Here is a 19,981-nt window from a genome sequence, read left to right as displayed (position 1 = left end):
GGAGTTGGGGCAGTGTAGAAGGAGACTTTACACTGTACATTTTGTACCCTTGTGTATCTTTTGAGCTATGTGAATGTTACTTTATTGAAATATAAATAAAATATTGTGCTAGTCACAAGAGAGCTCAACAATAGAGTGTGACTTTCCAAGCCAGGAAGGGGGAGTCCCGCAGCCACCCAGATGGCTCCATGTAAGGTATGTCCCCTTGTACCAAAAGTATCCCAGGTACTTGGATGAGTCAAGAAAGTGCTAATGGTATCCAACTTTTGGGTCCAATTGGGTTTCACAGGATCAACACAAGAGTCATGAGTTTCACATTGCTCTGCAGGAATCTGGTCAAACCCCTGGGAATAAGTTACAGAGCCATAGACTTGAGCTCAAAGCAGAAAACACTAGTCTAAAACCAGAAGGGTTTTAGACCTCCTTGGGAGGCAGTGTGCCCATTGTTCCTGGGGGGGCATTTAAATGGTGGCTAAATGACCATGCACAAGAATGCCACCAAAAAAAGCCGGGCACCCTGTGGCTGATGCAACCATCTATGAGTCCCTCATCGATGACAGTGGTTACTCTTCCTCTCTCTCTTTCCATGAGGAGGGATTCACTTTCACAGAGCCATCAGGGATTACCTACTGGTGACTGGCCTTCAAGAATGTTCACGTCTTTGTATGTGCTAGAAGCCGTTCTCTTGCTCACAGCACCTGGCTAGTAGTCGCCATGAACCATGGGGCTTGCGTTTGCAGATATGCCTCTCCTCACATATTCCCACTTTTGATTTGGACCACATAACTCTCCCATTCTTTACCCAGAGCATCAGCAGCTGCTTCTGTGGCCCTGTGTTTCTCATAGAAAGCACAAAGCTTGCATTCTTTGTGTACTTGAATGAGTCTCTGACAGCTGGTGGCTGGGAAGGGGATAGTCTACTTCTGTTCTTTACGGATACTTTACAGACACAGAGATACACTAGTTCCTTGCCCTTGCGGCCAGCTGCATGTATGTACAAACTTATAACATCCGGGCAGTTCCACAAGATGGGGAATTTTGCTACCTTTGTCCAGAACAAACACTTGTCCTAAGAAAAATGATTCTTCCTCTGGTAACACTATCTCTGGAGAAAACAAAGAAAAGGAGGGAATTTTGAGAAATCAGTATTTCTCTCCCTAACCCCCACCTTGGTGTTTTATTCCACACAAAGGAAGCAAGAGAAAAAAAGAAAAGAAGAAAGATATAGGGGGGAAAGCTATTTGGGGCTAAGCCAAACAAACTTAAATGCTTTAAGGAATAAATTGGTGGAGTAATTCGAATCATGGGCAGGTGCTAGGAATGTAATTTAGTAAATGCTCGGGAACCTGCCAAGGAAGAGAAAAATGTGTTGCTTTTGAGATCATTTCCCAGCAGCTCCATAAAAGAAAACTGATTACAGGAATTTAATAAGTAAAACAGAGCCAGAAATAGTGTGATCAAATGAGTTTTTAATTACATTTCGGCAGAAAAAAAAATTCCAATTCATGCTCCTGGGATTTGAAAAAAAAATAATTTCTAGAGAAATGCTTTTGTAGCAGGAAAATAACATATACAGTGATTTCCATAGGAATTACAGTAGTCAGTGTAATTAAAAGGCTTGAGCAGAGTAAAGAGGCGCCAGTGCCAAGGCATGCTAAATAATACCATGGCAGTCACTGCTGCCTCACACTGTTGTCAAAAATAAATAAACCGACAAACAAACAAACACTAAGCACACAGCAGGATTTGGGCATCTGCATTTTTCTTGTGGAAATAAAGGGAATTTTTGATCCCTGGGTTATTATGTTGCTTTGCTCTTTTCATATATGAAATAAATGATATATCTGATTTTAAATGAGATGTTTCTAGTCAGTTCGACAGAGATCACTAAAGATCACTAGAATGAACACACACAGACACACACACACACACACACACACACACACACACACTTGCACACAGAGGTGGGATGGAGGAGGGCTGAGAATAAATATTATAGGCCATCAATGGGAAGAGAAGAATGACCTCGAGCAGCAGGAGTCTCACTATTTACTCAGATATGTTTTGGGGAATCTGTCAGGTTCACTGACAGGTGTTTTGAGCTGTGCTTAGGGGAAGGACATCCTGCCGTCTCTAAGATGTTTACTGACGCTTAGCCTGAGATATCTCAATGGGTTCTAACCTGAGTTCATAGGTGAGATTCTCAGCCCACCCCACAGTACCCCATCTCTGGGTAGATCCATTAAGAAACTGCTGAAGGCGCATTAGCACCCAATTCAAATGCGACAGCTTACAGTCAGTATTCCAGTGCTGGGGCCAGCCAGGGCTTCTGAGGCCAGAAGTCACTCAAACCACTCGGAAGCAGGGACCTCTTCTCTTAAAAAGGAAAACTTAAATGCAAAAGGAAGGATTTTAGAAGAATCTATGGATCTCGTGCAGTTAAGGACCCTGCAGCATCAGTTTCACAAGTCTGCTGATCCGTCAGTCCCATAGGGCACATCTTTCGCCCCACCTCCCCAGGCCTCTCCATCCCTCTCTTCCACGCCCCGACCCCTTCACATTATATCTGTTTCCATACATGTTACCAGAGTGCAAACAGATGTTTGAGTCAGAAGGAATCTAGGGGTTTTTTAACGTATGAAGTTAGGAACACCAAGAAAGTTAAGTAGAAGGGTTTGCAGCCAAGCCAACCAGATATGAGAAGAACAGGTCTGTGGAAGAGCAACAGGGTCCTATCAGCAGGCTTCCTCTCCCACACACACGCAGGGGGCTGTGACCCACTCTCATCATTTAGAGCTACACCACTCCCGTGTTAATCTGTATGTTAGCATGGCCACCACACATTTTGCTTTCAGAGGAAAATGAGTCCTTCTTGTCTTGGGAATTCACCTGATCTTTTTTTGTGTGTGTGGGAAAATTCACCTGGGCATCTGAGGCAGAGTCATTGTGAGTTTTGTTTGGTTGTTGTTGTTGTTTTGTTTGTTTTTGTTTTAAGTTCCCAGCCTGGTAGACTAATAGGCAGAGCTCTCTCCAGGCAGGCAGAGACATGCATGTTAGTAGATACTAGTGAGCTGCATTTCGTCTTGTTTTGTTTGATGTGCTTGTAGACTCAGAGCCTACAAGGCCACCCTTCTCTTGAGTGATGCCCAGCCCTCTTGTCTCATTCATTCTCTGCGTGGGCTCTGTGAATACAACACATTAGTGTTGGATGCCTGCATATTCTTGCCAATAGTTTCTGTTTACCAAAATAATCATTTGCCTTCATATAACTGGTTCCCATCCCCCTTTTAAACAGAAGGAGGAAGACGATACACATCCATGACCCAGGTTTCTCTCTCTGTTTCCTGTTTGTTTTAGGCCTTGGTGAAGGTCAATGCAAAACTGAAACCAATGCTGGATTCAGTGGCTGCCAACAGAAGGAAGTGGGAAGAGTTGCACCAAAAGAGACTCCAGGTCTCTGCTGCCTCCCCAGTCCCTGCCAGTCTTGTGGTAGCCGGGGAGGAGAGACTGTAAGCCACCCAGAGCCACTGTGCCACCCTGTGGCCCAGAGGGTCCTCTGCATCCTGAAACACCTGCTTTGGTTGAACCTCATCATTCTGTGCATTCAGCTTGGGCAGCCCTAAAGCCTTGACTATATCAGGAAGCACACAAGAAAGTGTGCTTGGCAGCAGAGGAACCGAGGACGAAGGATGGAGGGGGACAGAGAATATGACCCTCAACTTTCTGTCTTGAATCCATACTGCTGGATTTGGATCCATGAACCTGAAGGCCATCAACCCCACTCCTGCTGAGTTGAAAGGACACCCACCATGGTAAAAGTGTACTGTGGCCGCTTCCTGTATGGCACTTTTCTGTTCTGATCACCTCCTTTCTTTGCAGCCTCTCCTGAAGCAGGCTTTCACTCCAGACTGTCCCAAGAATACAGATGTTTTTTTTCTGATCTTACTGCTTTAGTGATGTGCCAGACCCTTGGTCTCATTGCCTAGTGGATAAACTTACTATCCTTATTAGCTAACCCCAATCTTGATTCCCACGGTATGTTTGTCTAATTGGTATTACACAGGATCTGTAACTCTGCAGTGAGATAGATCATGGTTCAGTTTTTTAATTCAGCCTTTGTTGTAAGCAAAGCCTTTTCTAGGAGGAACAGATTCATAATTTTATTAAAGCAAAGGTGATAGGGAATCTAAGGCAGCATGTACCACGAGTGACATGTGTGAACACAGGGATGCTTCCAACAGTGAAAAATAGTTCACAGGTGCAGAGGAGCCCTGTGACCAAGCATGGGCTAGCTTGAGGTGAAGGGGATGAAGGTTTAAAGATAAATTTTAAGGAACCATGATTTTACATCCTTACATGTTAAAAAAAAAAAAAAGAATATTCTAGAAAGGCCAGGAAAAACCACCTATAAAACCTATATCTGCTAGGAAGTCGGGCCTATAGCACATGAAAATTAACAGTTTAAAGTAGATACAGTCACTAGAAAGCTGTTTTGATGCCCGGTTTACCTGAGACACCAAAGGCAGAGTCTATCTTATCCAAAGAACACTGGGATTGCTATCTCTCACTTTGCATCATTAGCTGAGTTTGGACTAGACTTCTCTGTTTCCCAAAGTGTCAAGTGAGATTACACTAGGGATTTATTTGCAGAAATCCTAGCATTAAAAATCATTTGTCTAAATAAACTTTCAAGGATTCCCCAGGGCACAAGGTAGCTGGAATCTGAAATTTTCTGTGTGAAGCAGGTCTTGGACATCCAGAGCCCAGACAAACATCTCTTTGTTCACATACACAGTGCTCCACAAAGGGATTCAGAGACTCGGAAAATCCCTGGGGGATGTAAAACCTGAGAGTCAACCCAGCTCTGAACAATCGAAAACTTAACAAAACTTTTTTTTTCTCAACTTACAAAACATTTTTTCTTACTTTTACTGATCGATCAGTATCAGTTTTAACTTTACTCAAATCCAAAAGAAATAGGGGCGGAGTTTCATGGGGCCGTTACCTTCTGGGTATTCAGGAGATGTCTGAAGATGAGGGACAGTTAAATGAAGGTAACAAGACAGGACAGGAGTGAGCTGAAAATCATCCCAGGAAGGCAGCTTTGCATGGCAAGAAAGAATAAAATTATAAACCATGCAGAGGGTGAGGCTAGAAAGGAGACTAGAGAGAAGACTGCAGGAGAAATAAGAGGAGAGGCGAATGGTTAAGACAAACCGACTAAGGAGAGGTGAAAGTCAATCCAAACAAAGAAAAATCATCGCACTTCCATAAAAGAAAAAAAAAAGAGGGTGCACAACCATGTCATCAATTGAGCAGGAAAGAGAGACAATTACACAGGGAGGCGCTTGACAAAGGAGAAAAGAAAGAGGTGGGTGCACCAAGAAACAATGTTGCTAGGTGCCCTTTAGAGCTATGTCTGCAGGGAAGACTGGAGAGACTGGAGGGGGAAGTGAGCCCAGAAAAAAAAAAAAAAAAAAAAAAAAAAAAAAAAGCCTCAAAGCCTCCGCAGAGCAGGTAAGAGGAGGCTGTTCAGATTTATGGATTTTATTAAGCCAGTTTTCTGAATCACTCTGCTATAAAGGAAAATAGCTTCTCCAGAGCTGTCTCCCCTCCTTCAGGTGAGGAACAAAGGATGGGCGGAGCTAGGAACAGCTAGGTGTGGGGGGGGGGGGTGGGTCGGTAGCACAATGTCTGCAAGATCATTGTGTCTGCAGCCCAGGTGCTTTTGGGTACTGCACCCCATCACCTCATCACGTTTATATCGAAGATGGGAATAGAGAATCAATTCATGAGGCTGCGGTGAGCCCACATCTGTTACTCTTCCAAACAAACAAACAATAAATAAATAAATAGCCAGAAAAAGCAGATGCCAGTCCATCTACAGCAAAACAATTTCAAGCATGTACTTTATGATAATACAGGACCCAGGGTCTTCCAGAGACTGCAGGCAGCAACGAGGCAGGGTCCCCTCCACCCTGAATGTCGATGCTACATAATGCTGAGGGGGACATAATTTATAGCACAAACCCTACGGCTTCCACTAAGGTTGAGTTTTCCTCTCCTTGCCTTTTTATTGGCTTTACTGCACGGTTGCCAATAGCAACATCCACTGGTAGCAAAGGGAGTTCAACACCATTGCAATCTGCCAGACAGTGGAGGCCTGACAATGTCAACCATCAATCAAATAGCTGTTTGTAATTGCCCCATCTATTTCTCCTGTCTCGAGGTATCTTTCCCATTGTGGGTCAAGATTCAGAAACTGCTGACTAATGTCCCGGGTCTGTTCCTCCATGACTATGGGGAAGTGCGAGAGAAGATGGTAGCCTGCTTGGTGTCAAACCCTGGAGCTTAGAGTTTGGAATTCCAGGGCTTAGAGGTATTTTTAAATTCCCTGCAATTTCCTTCTCATGAAACTGAGTCATGTGCGCTCTCTATTGTCGGCTTCTCCAAAGCACAGAGAGAGGCAACTTCCCAGTCTTTATTTATCACTGTTGTTTCTTGCTGCAGAAAGGCATCTGAAATATAAGCCTTCTTCAAAATAAGACTCGAACAGACAAGATCATCTCCTTCCTCGGGTCTTTAGGCATGAACAGCTGCGATGAGTCCATCCTACTTTTGTATGAGATGTATTTTTTTTTTCAGAAATTATTCATATTAGTGAGTATGTGCTAATCTGTGTACAAGCTACAACACAGCTGGAGATCCTGAGGGCAGCTGGGCAACCAGCCAAAGGTACCCACCAGTACACGGCAGGACAGGACTCCATCCTAGCTGGCCACCAACGGGCCTCTCGTTTTGGGATTCTGTAACTCTGCAGGGTTTCTAACTGTTAATTAAAAGCACCAACTTTATTCAGTTTCTGCTTCTAAGGACCAAGCTATGCTTTGCTTTGGAAAATTCACCCAGGTCATTTTCTTTTTACTTCTCAAATAAAATTGAAGCAAACCTGAGAATCATCTTCTCACTGAAGGAAGCAAAAATTTACGCATACAGGGAGCGGACACAGAACAACCTTCCTACAAAGTGTCTGAGCCTGCTTCTAACGATCATGAATGATGTAGCCATCAGTACCTGCTCGTAAGTGTGTGTTCTCTTAGTTCATAAAGAACAGCTTTCAGTTATCTCATAGCATTGCATCCCATATGGGAATCATTAGTTTAGAAGGGGATTTATAAAGAGAGCCAAGAAAAGTAAAAATTGCACATGCATTTCCTGTTTCTGAAACCTGAAGGCCTACATGCTTCTTAGTACTTTGGGTTTGCAAGTATCTTGGATTTAAAATGATCTTAGATTTTTTTTATTAGTTAGTGCAATGACAGTAATATGTTTCTGGAATTCCGTTGCCTTTTCTGTATATCAAAGTTTAGCTTAGTTCAGTGACTCAAGTCATTAGACTGACTCTACTCAATTTACTTTGCAGTACAATTATTTTTGAAATCCATTTCTCTTACTGACCCTGGTGAGTTATAGAAAGACACACACACAAAATTGTCGCTTCCAGTAATAGAAACAATTTCTCTCAAGTTCATCAGAAATCTAAACATGCTTGGAATAAATTCAAATATAAAGAAAAATGCATTGGCATGAGCCAGGAGATGACAAAATGAGTGACAAAAGCAATAGAATGTAACCTAATTTGGGACCCTAAAACTCTGCCACACTTCCTTTAGTGAATTCCTTATTATTCTGCCATGTACTGTCAATGGCTCCCAAACCCCAATTATACTAGGAATTTAGAGGTTAAGTTTGGCTATTAGTGGCCAAAGTATCACACACTTCCTAAGTCAGCAGCTCTCGATCCTATGGTTCTAGATCCCTTTGGGGGGGGGAGGGTCAGACGTCCTGCATATCAGATATTTACATTAAAAATTCATAACAGGAGAAAAGTTACAGTTCTGAAGTGGCAATGGGGATAACTGTATGGTTGTGGTCGCCACAGCATGAGGTACTGTGTTAGAGTCGTGGTGTTAGGACGGTTGAGAGGTACTGCGCTAACTGAACAATAGTAGAACACGGGGGGGGGGGGGGCAGAAATAAACCAGGACCTGTCTGGAGAATTTCATGGGGGGCATTAGCTCTAGCAGCACCCAATGTCATGCTCTCCTTGTCCAGGCACAACCCCCCCTCCACCTAGTGGTTTTGGATTGTACATACTTTGATTTTGAATGTCCTTGCATGTCTGTGCATCTCTCAGCAGCACTAAAGGCAAACTGTTCATCTGTGTCAGTCTGTACCAAACAATGTTTCTGAATGCACACACTGGTGCAAGAATATTTGTTTTAGGAAGTAAATGAACTGCTTGCTATGGGGAAAAAACAAACAAACAAACAAAAAAACAAGTGTCTCTTTGAGGCTGTCCTTTGTCTGTGTTTGTTTCTGTGTCTGTGTGTGTGTGTGTGTGTGTGTGTGTGTTATAGTGCTTATTTTTCTTTTGCTCCGGTGTAGATTTAAATGAAATCATGTTTAGAGCAGTTTTAAAATATAGCACAGTGTGGATATAGAAGTCTAGTTATTGCATCCCGTTCCCTCAGAAGGCTGTCGCTTTAGCCATTTTCTTTTGATTTATAATTTTAAAAAGATCCCCTATTGACTTGTTTCCTGATTATTGTTGGTTCCACAGAAGAAGGGAAAGATGTTGCCATTTGGGTTGCGTGAAGCTCCTTTCTTTGTGTACTTCCCAGGCTAATACTGTATTGTAAGAATACTTGCTTTAATGCTGCTTGGCCATTTCAGAAGCAACTACACATGGCTTTGAAACGGGCTACTTAAAGAAAAAGAAAAGACTTCTTGTTTTTAATAAAATGCTTAATGTTTAACTAACGCTCTGGCATAGTCTTTGTTCTGAGGGCTGGGAGGGAGAGGCATGCTTTCTAATACCTACCATTTAAATTGTGACAGTTTAGCTCATTAACTTTGGCCAGTGCCATCTGATTGTGTGAGAGGAATCCTGGGACCTCATTTTTAAACTGACAAAAGATTCTTCGAGTTACTGAAGGCTGTCTGGAGGTAGAAGAATTCTGCAGCCGCAAGCTGTCCCTGCATCCATTCTGCATTGCTTACATCTGCATGGACAGTTACACGAGGTGGGGTCACATCTACACAGGGCTGACAGCCACAGTGACATGATACAATTATGCAGTGGCTTTGGTGCTTAAACCTAAAAATTCTTACACCAGCGTGCCTCTTCTATCAGAATGAACTGCAACAAATACTCTAGAGCCAATTCAAATGACTGGGGGAGGAGACACCCAGGGAGAGAGGGAAGAAGTGCAGTGTGGCCCTCTACTGGACAGTGTGAGTAAGTACCAACGCTGCCTGCTGCAGCCGCTGGCTTTCTTTGTGTATTGCAGCCTGCAGTTCTACAGTGAGGTGCAAATGAGGATCACTAAGTCACAAAAGATCTGTGGGGATGGATGAGGGAAGTTAGGCAAAGTGGGCCTGGTGATGAACGTAGTGCATCCTTACTGGGGCTTGGAGTCTCTCTTTCTTTCTTTGAAAGGCTGCCCGACTGTTTTACAAATTAAGATCCACAGTTTTGCCTTCTCAGCTAATCCCTTTTGTAAACAATATAACGCTCCTGCACAGTCCAAGATAAGTTGGTTTAGTAACACTGTAAACTTTAAAATACAAGCTACTTGATCAAAATCAAAGTCCATTCAAGAAAGAGACCTTATTTGGATATTAAGGAAGATTTCTCTGAAAGGTAAGCCCCTCTCAAGGTGAAATGGCTCTCCAACAAAACCTGCGTGATCTTGTTGATTCAGCGTACAGACAGCCCCAATGTTCTAAAAGACTGAACTCAGGCTTCTAAAACTCAGTCAATGACATTACAAATTTAGCCCTAATTTATCCATTGCTTCCCTGTTGATAAGAGAGATGGATTTGAGATGACCAAAGTTCAATGGGACTGAACTCCCAAAGGGACCACCCTGGGGGGGGTGGGGGGGGATGGTCAGGAGCCATAGTCCTGACCAGGACTAGGAAGAAAACAGTAACTTTGCAAATAACTTATTATGCATGAAACACTCATGAATTAGCAATGTGCCAGCCACAAATGGTCACATTCATAGGGTAACAAAACCTATTTCCCAGCTAATTGTAAGAGGGAATCTCGATCCAGTATACATTTGATTCCTTTGTATTTTGGCTGGAAGCACAGAAGGATGCTAAGAACCAAACAGGCTTTTGCCCTGCTATGTTTTGCAGACTCTTCCTGGTAATCATCCATCTCTTAGTCCAGCAAAACCAGCCACGAGTGCCATACTACCTTCTCAATCATGAACTCCTTTCTACATGTCTCTAACGCACTTTAAAAGAACCACTGCACACTGTCCTATCGCTGAGGATAACATTGTAGATTTGCTTTTGACATGTACTCCAGCTCTTCAAGAGCCTAATGTAAACAAAAAAGGATCTTTTATACTTCATCATATTCTACTCGGTTTGTTTTCCAAGCTTTCCATCATTAATTAAAGGATCTTCTTTCATCTCTCCCATCCAAGAAACAATGAAACGACTCCCCAACTGCCTATCAGAGACCAAATAAAAGTCAGCCTATCACAGCAGTGGTTGTAGTCATGCCAGTTTCACAGTGGGGTTGGTGCACTCATTGCATTTTGAAAATGACCATGCCCTCCATCTGTCTAAGCCAAATGCCCTGCTCTTCTCAAGCCAGGCCATTGGAGCCGCTTCCCATAAAATAAGGAGGAGGACACAAAATGGCTACCCTCCTGTGTACTTCAGCTGCTGTGCTCACAGATAGACACCAACACAGAGAGGAGGAGCCCAAATGATTTCCTTTAGGTAACCAAGAAATTTGAGAGAAAGCCAACAACCCCTTCAGTGTGTGTGTGTGTGTGTGTGTGTGTGTGTGTGTGTGTGTGTGTTTAAAAAGTCCTTTGAAGGTGGGATGTTTTCATCCTGTAAGTTCAACTTTGCAAACAGAGAAACTAAAGGGATAAAAGGTCATTTCTTGCTTCCATGTTCACGCATATAATTTAAGATCAGCTTTTTCACAATAACAATCTACGCATAAAGATTTATAAATACTGAGTGTGAATTTCCAAGGAGCAAATGTCAGGCAGGCCAGCAGTTGTAAAAGAGACATATCATATTCCTTAACATCCCCTACCACATCCCCCTACCACAGACTTGACCTAAAAAGGTACCAAAAAAATCAGATTAAAAGTAAACTCAGATTTGGGAATATAGTCGTAGTCCTTACCTGCTTTCTATGGAGATCTTTGATGGACCAAAGACCCACTCCACACACATGAAATGGGTGCAATTTGTGCCTTCCTTCTTATTGATTGCACGAATGTCCCTTGTGTGATGACATCCAAGTCACATGACTGCTAATTCTCAGAAGGATGAAAATACGTAGTCAGCTGTTATACAATAGGAGTAAATGTATACCTACTTCAGCCTTTTCCTTGTCATATCAGGAACTGGGAGATATACAACCCTACTGGTCATTGTATATCTGTTTGAAGCTGCAGTTGATGAATTTCCAGTCCAGTCCAGTCCAGTCCAAAGCCTACTGCCCACACTAATTTAATTGGTTATTTCTATAGAAAAAAGACTACTGTATTTTTCCTCATACACACTTGGTGCTCACATTTGGCAGGCCTTTAGAGATTATTGGAGACATGTAGATAGAATCATTTGCCATGCACTGTTTCTCATGGAACCTAGTTCTTGGCTTTCATGGTTCAGCCTCTGTGGTGTTGGAATGAGAATGTCCCTCATAGGTTCAAATATTTTAACACTTAGTCCCCAGCTAGTGGCGCTGTTGGGGAAAATGTGGCATTGTTAGAAGACATATGTCACTGGCTTTGAGATTTTAAAATGTTTATGCCATCTCAGTATCACACTATCTGACTCCATGTGGAGACCAAGATGGCTCAATGGAGGTGAGAGAGAGCTTCTTCTGCCCAGAATCTGGGTCAGGAACTCAACTGTGACTCTTTGAGTTTGCTTTAGTCATTTCTGGGGAGTACTTGGAAAAAGCCTGATTTGATGCTCGTATCTATTTTTTTGGCTCCTGTTACTTCACTTGGCACAGTTACCCAACTAGACACTCTGTTCTGCCTGAGACTCCCAATGGGAAATCTAGCTAACCTCCTCAATGGCTTCGCTAGTTGATTGCAACTAAATATTTGTAAGCCTCCAATTTGATTATATTGAATTAACGATTGATGTTTCTTTCTGCTACTTGCTACTATTTTACTTTTGCTTGCAATATTCTTTATAAACTGACGTTCCAAAAAACCGTGCCATGTGTAGATCATCTTTTTTTGGAACATAATGCTTGGTCACTGTAATTAATGTTCTATTAAGAAGTACACAATTTGCTCAGCACTGAGAGATAATTCTAGGAGTTTTCAAAGTATACAACGGGTGGCGGGAGTACAAGCCTCAAAGAATCTCGGGACCCCAGGCCCTAAACAGGCTACTTTCTTTCCACAGGGAGGTCACAATATCTACTCAGCAAACAAGCAACACGCACTCATTTTAACTAATAGAGGGAGTATAAAATGCCTATTATAGGCCTAAATGGCTTCTTATGACCCATTTAAACACACACACACACACACACACACACACACACACACACACACACACACACACACACACACCAAAGTCCCCAGGACTGTGTAGTCGTAAAATAAAACTACAACTCCCAGAATGCAAAGTGGATACATCCCATTAGGCAGTGACAATGGTGTATGCCGGGAGAAACCAGGCGTATAATATCTGGACTATTTGCAACAGTTTTCCATCCCTTCTACGACTTCTTTCTCTACCAAGTTTTTAGTCTTATAACACATGACAAAAAAATCAGAGATTATATCAATGGTTCAGGCCGAACGCTTCATTTCTACCTCCAGCTAACCGCTCACTCGATAACTTCCGTTTCCGGTTACCTCGTTGCCGTGGAAACAAACACGCGGCTATGATTTTGGCGGCTATGGCGTGGCAAAGCAACTCTAAAGTTCCCGACGGTGAGTTCACAGCGGTGGTGTACAGGCTCATCCGCGACTCCCGCTACTCAGAGGCAGTGCAGCTGCTGAGCGCAGAGCTGCAGAGGAGTCCCCGCAGCCGCGCAGGGCTGTCGCTGCTGGCCTACTGCTACTACCGCCTGCAGGAGTTCGAGCTCGCTGCAGAGTGCTATGAGCAGCTGAGCCAGATGCACCCAGAACTCGAGCAGTACCGCCTGTACCAGGCCCAGGCGCTGTACAAGGCCTGCCTGTATCCAGAGGCCACCAGGGTCGCCTTCCTCCTGGACAACCCCGCCTATCAGACTCGAGTCCTTCGTCTCCAAGCTGCTATCAAGTACAGTGAAGGTGACCTCCCAGGAGCCCGGAGCCTGGTGGAGCAGCTACTGAGTGGGGAAGCTGGAGAAGACAGTGGAGGGGAGAATGATCCAGATGGTTTGGTCAACATGGGTTGTCTGCTCTACAAGGAGGGTCACTATGAAGCTGCCTGCTCCAAGTTCTTAGCGGCTCTACAGGCTTCTGGCTACCAGCCTGACCTTTCCTACAACTTGGCTTTGGCCTATTACAGCAGTCGGCAGTATGCGCCTGCTCTGAAGCATATCGCTGACATCATTGAGCGTGGCATCCGTCAACACCCAGAACTAGGTGTGGGCATGACCATTGAAGGCATTGATATTCGCAGTGTTGGCAACACTGTAGTTCTTCACCAGACTGCTCTGGTCGAAGCCTTCAACCTCAAGGCAGCCATAGAGTACCAGCTGAGAAACTTTGAGGTAGCCCAAGAAACCCTCACTGACATGCCACCCAGAGCAGAGGAAGAGTTGGACCCTGTAACCCTGCACAACCAGGCTCTGATGAACATGGATGCCAAGCCCACAGAGGGCTTCGAAAAGCTCCAGTTTCTGCTCCAGCAGAACCCCTTTCCCCCGGAGACCTTTGGCAACCTATTGCTGCTTTACTGTAAATATGAGTATTTTGACCTGGCAGCTGATGTTCTAGCAGAAAACGCCCACTTGACTTACAAGTTCCTCACACCCTATCTCTATGACTTCTTGGATGCCATGATCACTTGCCAGACAGCTCCTGAAGAGGCTTTCATTAAACTTGATGGGTTGGCTGGCATGCTCACTGAGCAACTCAGGAGACTCACTAAACAAGTTCAAGAAGCAAGGCATAACAGAGATGATGAAACTATTAAAAAGGCTGTGAATGAATATGACGAAACCCTTGAGAAGTATATCCCTGTACTGATGGCTCAGGCGAAAATCTACTGGAATCTTGAGAATTATCCAATGGTGGAGAAGATCTTCCGCAAATCTGTGGAATTCTGTAATGACCACGATGTGTGGAAGCTGAATGTGGCCCATGTTCTCTTCATGCAGGAAAACAAGTACAAAGAGGCCATTGGTTTCTATGAGCCCATTGTCAAGAAGAATTATGATAACATCCTGAGTGTCAGCGCTATCGTGTTAGCCAACCTCTGTGTTTCCTATATCATGACAAGTCAGAATGAGGAGGCTGAGGAGCTGATGAGGAAGATTGAGAAGGAGGAGGAACAACTCTCTTATGATGACCCAGACAAGAAAATCTACCACCTTTGTATTGTGAATTTGGTGATAGGAACCTTGTATTGTGCCAAAGGAAACTATGACTTTGGCATCTCTCGGGTCATCAAAAGCCTGGAGCCTTACCATAAAAAGTTGGGCACTGATACGTGGTATTATGCCAAAAGATGCTTCCTGTCCTTGCTAGAGAACATGTCGAAGCACATGATAGTGCTTTGTGATGGTGTCGTTCAAGAATGTGTCCAGTTTCTAGAGCACTGTGAAATTTTTGGTAGAAACATCCCTGCTGTTATAGAACAGCCCTTGGAGGAAGAAAGAATGCACACTGGGAAGAATACAGTCACATATGAGTCCAGACTGTTGAAAGCTTTGATTTACGAGATTATAGGTTGGAATATGTAGTAACTTCTGTTACTGACTTTTATGTTGGCATTGTGTTTCAACTGTAAACTCTAGCATTTTCACACTGTCTACATGTTGCACATTTTCTACTTTAACAGTTTATTCAGTTAGATACAGCTTTTCTTGATGAGAAACTTACCAGAAGCATTTATTTAAAATTTCAGAAGTGAATGGAGGCAGCACCATCCAGTAGGGTTTATAACTTCCACATCCTTTCATTGCTGTTTCATACTGTGCTTCATTGTTGTTTGTGAACGACATTACATTATCCATGGAGGACGTGCATCAACCATGGGCCTTAGTTATACGGCATTTGGGCTTTAGAAGTAGTTTCAGGGGTTACATGTTCTGCTTTAGTTTATCCTTGATTATTTTATTTGTAGTGCAGACGTGTTGTACACTTGTAGATTTTAAAGGGTTTTTTTGTTGTTGTTGTTCTGGGGGGGGGTTGTTTTATTTTTTAAAGGAAGAAGTAACATTTAACAAAAGTTTTCATGTTATTAGTGGCTCTTTCATAGAATGTGCAAAATCCAGTGTGAAATTTTGTTGCTAAATAAAAAATATAGTGCTGTGGTTTGAAAATAAACAGTTGATAAATATCTGATTTTTTTACTGTTCATAAATGACCAAGTAATTTTAAAAGTCAGTGTTCAGTTCTTATGCTGGTATAGCTATTAGAAGACATTAATGCTAGGGTTTAGTCTCTTAGTATTTTCAGAAAGCGAAGCACATTTTATTCTACTTGACATTATCAAAGTCCCTTCTGACAGTAGTGGTATATACATATAGATACATGAAATTATATTTGTATAATTTTAAGTATATAAAAAGCATCTGGTACTTTTTGTCTTCATTTTACCAGTTTCCTGTCCATAGTCTTCCCCATTAGCTCTCAGGGGAAGCCAAAGGGGACACTCCTCACTGTACTTGAGTCCTGTTTCCTAAAACCATAAACCCTTGTTTTTTCCATGATGATTTTTTGTTCTTAATAATTATCTTAATAACTAGATGTCTACCTCACAGAACATCAAAAAGAAAATTTAGCCTTTGAAAGTTTTGAACCCACAAAACCACAAAATTCTCGGAATGCAACAACTTTCCATTATGTTGTTGTTATAATAGAATATTTTTTTTCTCCCAGGAAGTGAGAATCACTTATGTGTTTACAGGGGTTGTGTAGATATATGATATATATATATATATTCACCTACATTCATACACATACAGTCACCTCTTTAGGTAAATACTGGCAGGTGTCCAAGTGATTTGACTGTGAAGTGTTTTTACGTTATTATTTGACCTGTTGCTGTTCACTCAAGATGTGAAGATTTCTTATTTAAAAGAAACACAGGAGAATAAACTGATGCTTTACATTCAGAAACTTAGTGCAAGAAGCAGTCACCCTTTTTTCCTTCCAAGATGTGCTAATTCCATCTCTTAGAAACCAACTTCCGGGATACGTTAAAAAAAAAAAAATTCTCCAGACTTCCGTTTCCGTTGGGTTGTTGCCCTGGGAACAAACACACTCAATCTTGACAGTTATGGCTGGGCTGAGCAGCTCGCAGATCCCCGACGGTGAGTTCACAGCGGTGGTGTACAGGCTCATCCGCGACTCCCGCTACTCAGAGGCAGTGCAGCTGCTGAGCGCAGAGCTGCAGAGGAGTCCCCGCAGCCGCGCAGGGCTGTCGCTGCTGGCCTACTGCTACTACCGCCTGCAGGAGTTCGAGCTTGCTGCAGAGTGCTATGAGCAACTGAGCCAGATGCACCCAGAACTCGAGCAGTACCGCCTGTACCAGGCCCAGGCGCTGTACAAGGCCTGCCTGTATCCAGAGGCCACCAGGGTCGCCTTCCTCCTGGACAACCCTACCTTCTATAGCCGAGTCCTTCGTCTCCAAGCTGCTATCAAGTACAGTGAAGGTGACCTCCCAGGAGCCCGGAGCCTGGTGGAGCAGCTGCTGAGTGGGGAAGCTGGAGAAGACAGTGGAGGGGAGAATGATCCAGATGGTTTGGTCAACATGGGTTGTCTGCTCTACAAGGAGGGTCACTATGAAGCTGCCTGTTCCAAGTTCTTTTCAGCTTTGCAGGCTTCTGGCTACCAGCCCGATGTATCTTACAACCTAGCTTTAGCTTGTTACAGCAACAGGCACTATGCCCCAGCGCTGAAACATATTGCCAATATCATTGAGCGTGGCATCCGTCAACACCCAGAACTTGGTGTGGGCATGACCACTGAAGGCATTGATGTTCGCAGTGTTGGCAACACTGTAGTTCTTCACCAGACTGCTCTGGTCGAAGCCTTCAACCTCAAGGCAGCCATAGAGTACCAGCTGAGAAACTATGAGGCAGCCCAGGAAGCCCTCACTGACATGCCACCCAGAGCAGAGGAAGAGTTGGACCCTGTAACCCTGCACAACCAGGCTCTGATGAACATGGATGCCAAGCCCACAGAGGGCTTCGAAAAGCTCCAGTTTCTGCTCCAGCAGAACCCCTTTCCCCCGGAGACCTTTGGCAACCTGTTGCTGCTTTACTGTAAATATGAGTATTTTGACCTGGCAGCTGATGTTCTAGCAGAAAATGCCCACTTGACTTACAAGTTCCTCACACCCTATCTCTATGACTTCTTGGATGCCATGATCACTTGCCAGACAGCTCCTGAAGAGGCTTTCATTAAACTTGATGGGTTAGCTGGCATGCTCACTGAGCAACTCAGGAGACTCACTAAACAAGTTCAAGAAGCAAGGCATAACAGAGATGATGAAGTAGTCATAAAGGCTGTGAATGAATATGATGAAACGCTTGAGAAGTATATCCCTGTACTGATGGCCCAGGCGAAAATCTACTGGAATCTTGAGAATTATCCAATGGTGGAGAAGATCTTCCGCAAATCTGTGGAATTCTGTAATGACCACGATGTGTGGAAGCTGAATGTGGCCCATGTTCTCTTCATGCAGGAAAACAAGTACAAAGAGGCCATTGGTTTCTATGAGCCCATTGTCAAGAAGAATTATGATAACATCCTGAGTGTCAGCGCTATCGTGTTAGCCAACCTCTGTGTTTCCTATATCATGACAAGTCAGAATGAGGAGGCTGAGGAGCTGATGAGGAAGATTGAGAAGGAGGAGGAACAACTCTCTTATGGTGACCCAGACAAGAAAATCTACCATCTTTGCATTGTGAATTTGGTGATAGGAACCTTGTATTGTGCCAAAGGAAACTATGACTTTGGCATCTCTCGGGTCATCAAAAGCCTGGAGCCTTACCATAAAAAGCTGGGCACTGATACATGGTATTATGCCAAAAGATGCTTCTTGTCCTTGCTAGAGAACATGTCGAAGCACACAATCATGCTGAGGGACAGTGTCATTCAAGAATGTGTCCAGTTTCTAGAGCACTGTGAAATTTTTGGCAGAAACATCCCTGCTGTTCTAGAACAGCCCTTGGAGGAAGAAAGAATGCACATTGGAAAGAATACAGTCACGTATGAGTCAAGACAGTTGAAAGCTTTGATTTATGAGATCATAGGGTGGAATATGTAGTTACCTGTAAAAGGGTCATTCGAAAGTCTTTTTAGAATCTATATTTCTCTTTTTTTGTTTCTGTACTTTCTTCACATTTTCATTTTTTTTGTTTCTGTTTTGACTCTGTGTACTTCTCACTATGGCAGCCCCCCCGTCCCCCCCCCCCCGGTAGCCTTGGGAATGTGTATTCTAGGCGCCTGCGTTTTTACTACTCGACACAGTCTGCAGGTGCCACAGTGGCATCTCTGCAGATGCAAAAGCACTGAGTGACTCAGAGTTTCGGCTTGGTGCTGTAAAGGGGACTAAGCACTAGTCTGTTACTGGTATACATTCCTGCTGCAACTGCCCAGTCCACCCAGTTGCTGGACCACAACAAACCATCTCTCCATTAGCAAAGAGGAACAGAAGGCAGACTTCACTCTCTTGATAGACTGTATACTCAGTAAATATTCCTAAGCCTGTGGCTCCAGGCTTTTTGTTTCTTTTGTTCGGAAGCTCATGTTCAGAAGCTATTGAATGTTTTTAGTTTAGAGAGAAGTGTTGAGCTGAAAATGGAAAGAGGGGGAAGGGAATAAGTTGCGGCTATTTTTCAGCCTGTAGGTCTTAAGTACTTGACTTATCCTCCGGATCTTACAGGCCTTCCAGCCTCTAGACCTTTTCTATACTTACTTTTGGTGATAACATCTATTTTGGTAAAATCCATGCAAAGAAAAGTTGCTTTTTATAACCTGGAATGACAAGTCTGGTCCAAATGAAATACATAACCATATTCCAAATCAATGCTTTCTAGCATTTTGGCTTACAGAAATGTTAACCATTCAGAGGAGTGTTATCTAATAACTTGCTGATTACTAAGAAATTTGAGGTATGTTTTAACCTGGTATTTTTGTTTACAAACTCCAGCTGTGAATGTATACAAGACAGTCCTTTTATTTCCTGCTACACTGTACATAAACCATGTATTAATATTTAGAAATGATAAAAATTACTTATTTTAATACTTTCTTTTAATTAAGAGTGGAAATGTCTTAATTTCCTTTTTCAGTTTATCTGAAACTGCATGTTTACTCATTGGAGGAGAGATTTGAGGAGAGATTTATTCTTAATTAGTTCCTAAAATGAAAAACTACCTTTTTGTTCAGAATGTTTATCGATGGGCTATTATTATAATTATTATTATTATAATTATCCACACATACACAAACACTGTTATTCTTGAAATATACAAACCTCTCCTGCCCCTGAGGTGAGGTCTCCAGCTGCCTTTCCAGCAGATATCTGGAAATAGAGAAGCAGGAGAGGTTTAATAGAGATTTTGCTGTGTGATATACTTCACAGCCCACCTCAGATCCCCTGCATGTCCGCATCTCAGCAGTTAATCAAATGTCTCCTGCCATTAGCTGAAGAGAAGTAATGGATCGCAGAGTGGAAGTAACAGATGCCAGAGCCGTTTCTGTAACCAACACACCAAATCAAATCATCACTCCTCACACTC

General features: G+C 43.1%; 3 protein-coding genes across 3 annotated transcripts in view; all 3 read left to right on the top strand.

Annotated features, from left to right (window-relative positions):
* Pde11a (phosphodiesterase 11A) overlaps positions 1-8,823 on the top strand; it is a 353,700-nt gene extending 344,877 nt beyond the window's left edge. The window contains exon 20 of the mRNA XM_034496108.2: positions 3,358-8,823. Coding sequence (XP_034351999.1) covers positions 3,358-3,513 — 156 coding nt within the window. The 3' untranslated portion in view covers positions 3,514-8,823. The remainder of the gene's footprint in view (positions 1-3,357) is intronic.
* A 3,977-nt stretch (positions 8,824-12,800) lies between these two features.
* On the top strand, positions 12,801-15,572 carry Ift70a (intraflagellar transport 70A). The gene has a single exon (XM_034496158.2). It carries the CDS (start codon positions 12,959-12,961, stop codon positions 14,966-14,968), a length of 2,010 nt encoding a protein of 669 aa, XP_034352049.1. The 5' UTR covers positions 12,801-12,958; the 3' UTR covers positions 14,969-15,572.
* Positions 15,573-16,481: 909 nt separating this feature from the next.
* On the top strand, positions 16,482-19,490 carry LOC117704147 (intraflagellar transport protein 70A2). Its single transcript, XM_034496159.2, has one exon. The coding sequence runs from the start codon at positions 16,510-16,512 to the stop codon at positions 18,502-18,504; it is 1,995 nt and encodes a 664-aa protein (XP_034352050.1). The 5' UTR covers positions 16,482-16,509; the 3' UTR covers positions 18,505-19,490.
* The last annotated feature ends 491 nt before the right edge of the window (positions 19,491-19,981 follow it).

This window comes from Arvicanthis niloticus, chromosome 2 (genome assembly GCF_011762505.2).
Source record: "Arvicanthis niloticus isolate mArvNil1 chromosome 2, mArvNil1.pat.X, whole genome shotgun sequence".
Taxonomy (NCBI): Eukaryota; Metazoa; Chordata; class Mammalia; order Rodentia; family Muridae; genus Arvicanthis; species Arvicanthis niloticus.
This window is presented reverse-complemented; position numbering and strand designations above follow the sequence as displayed.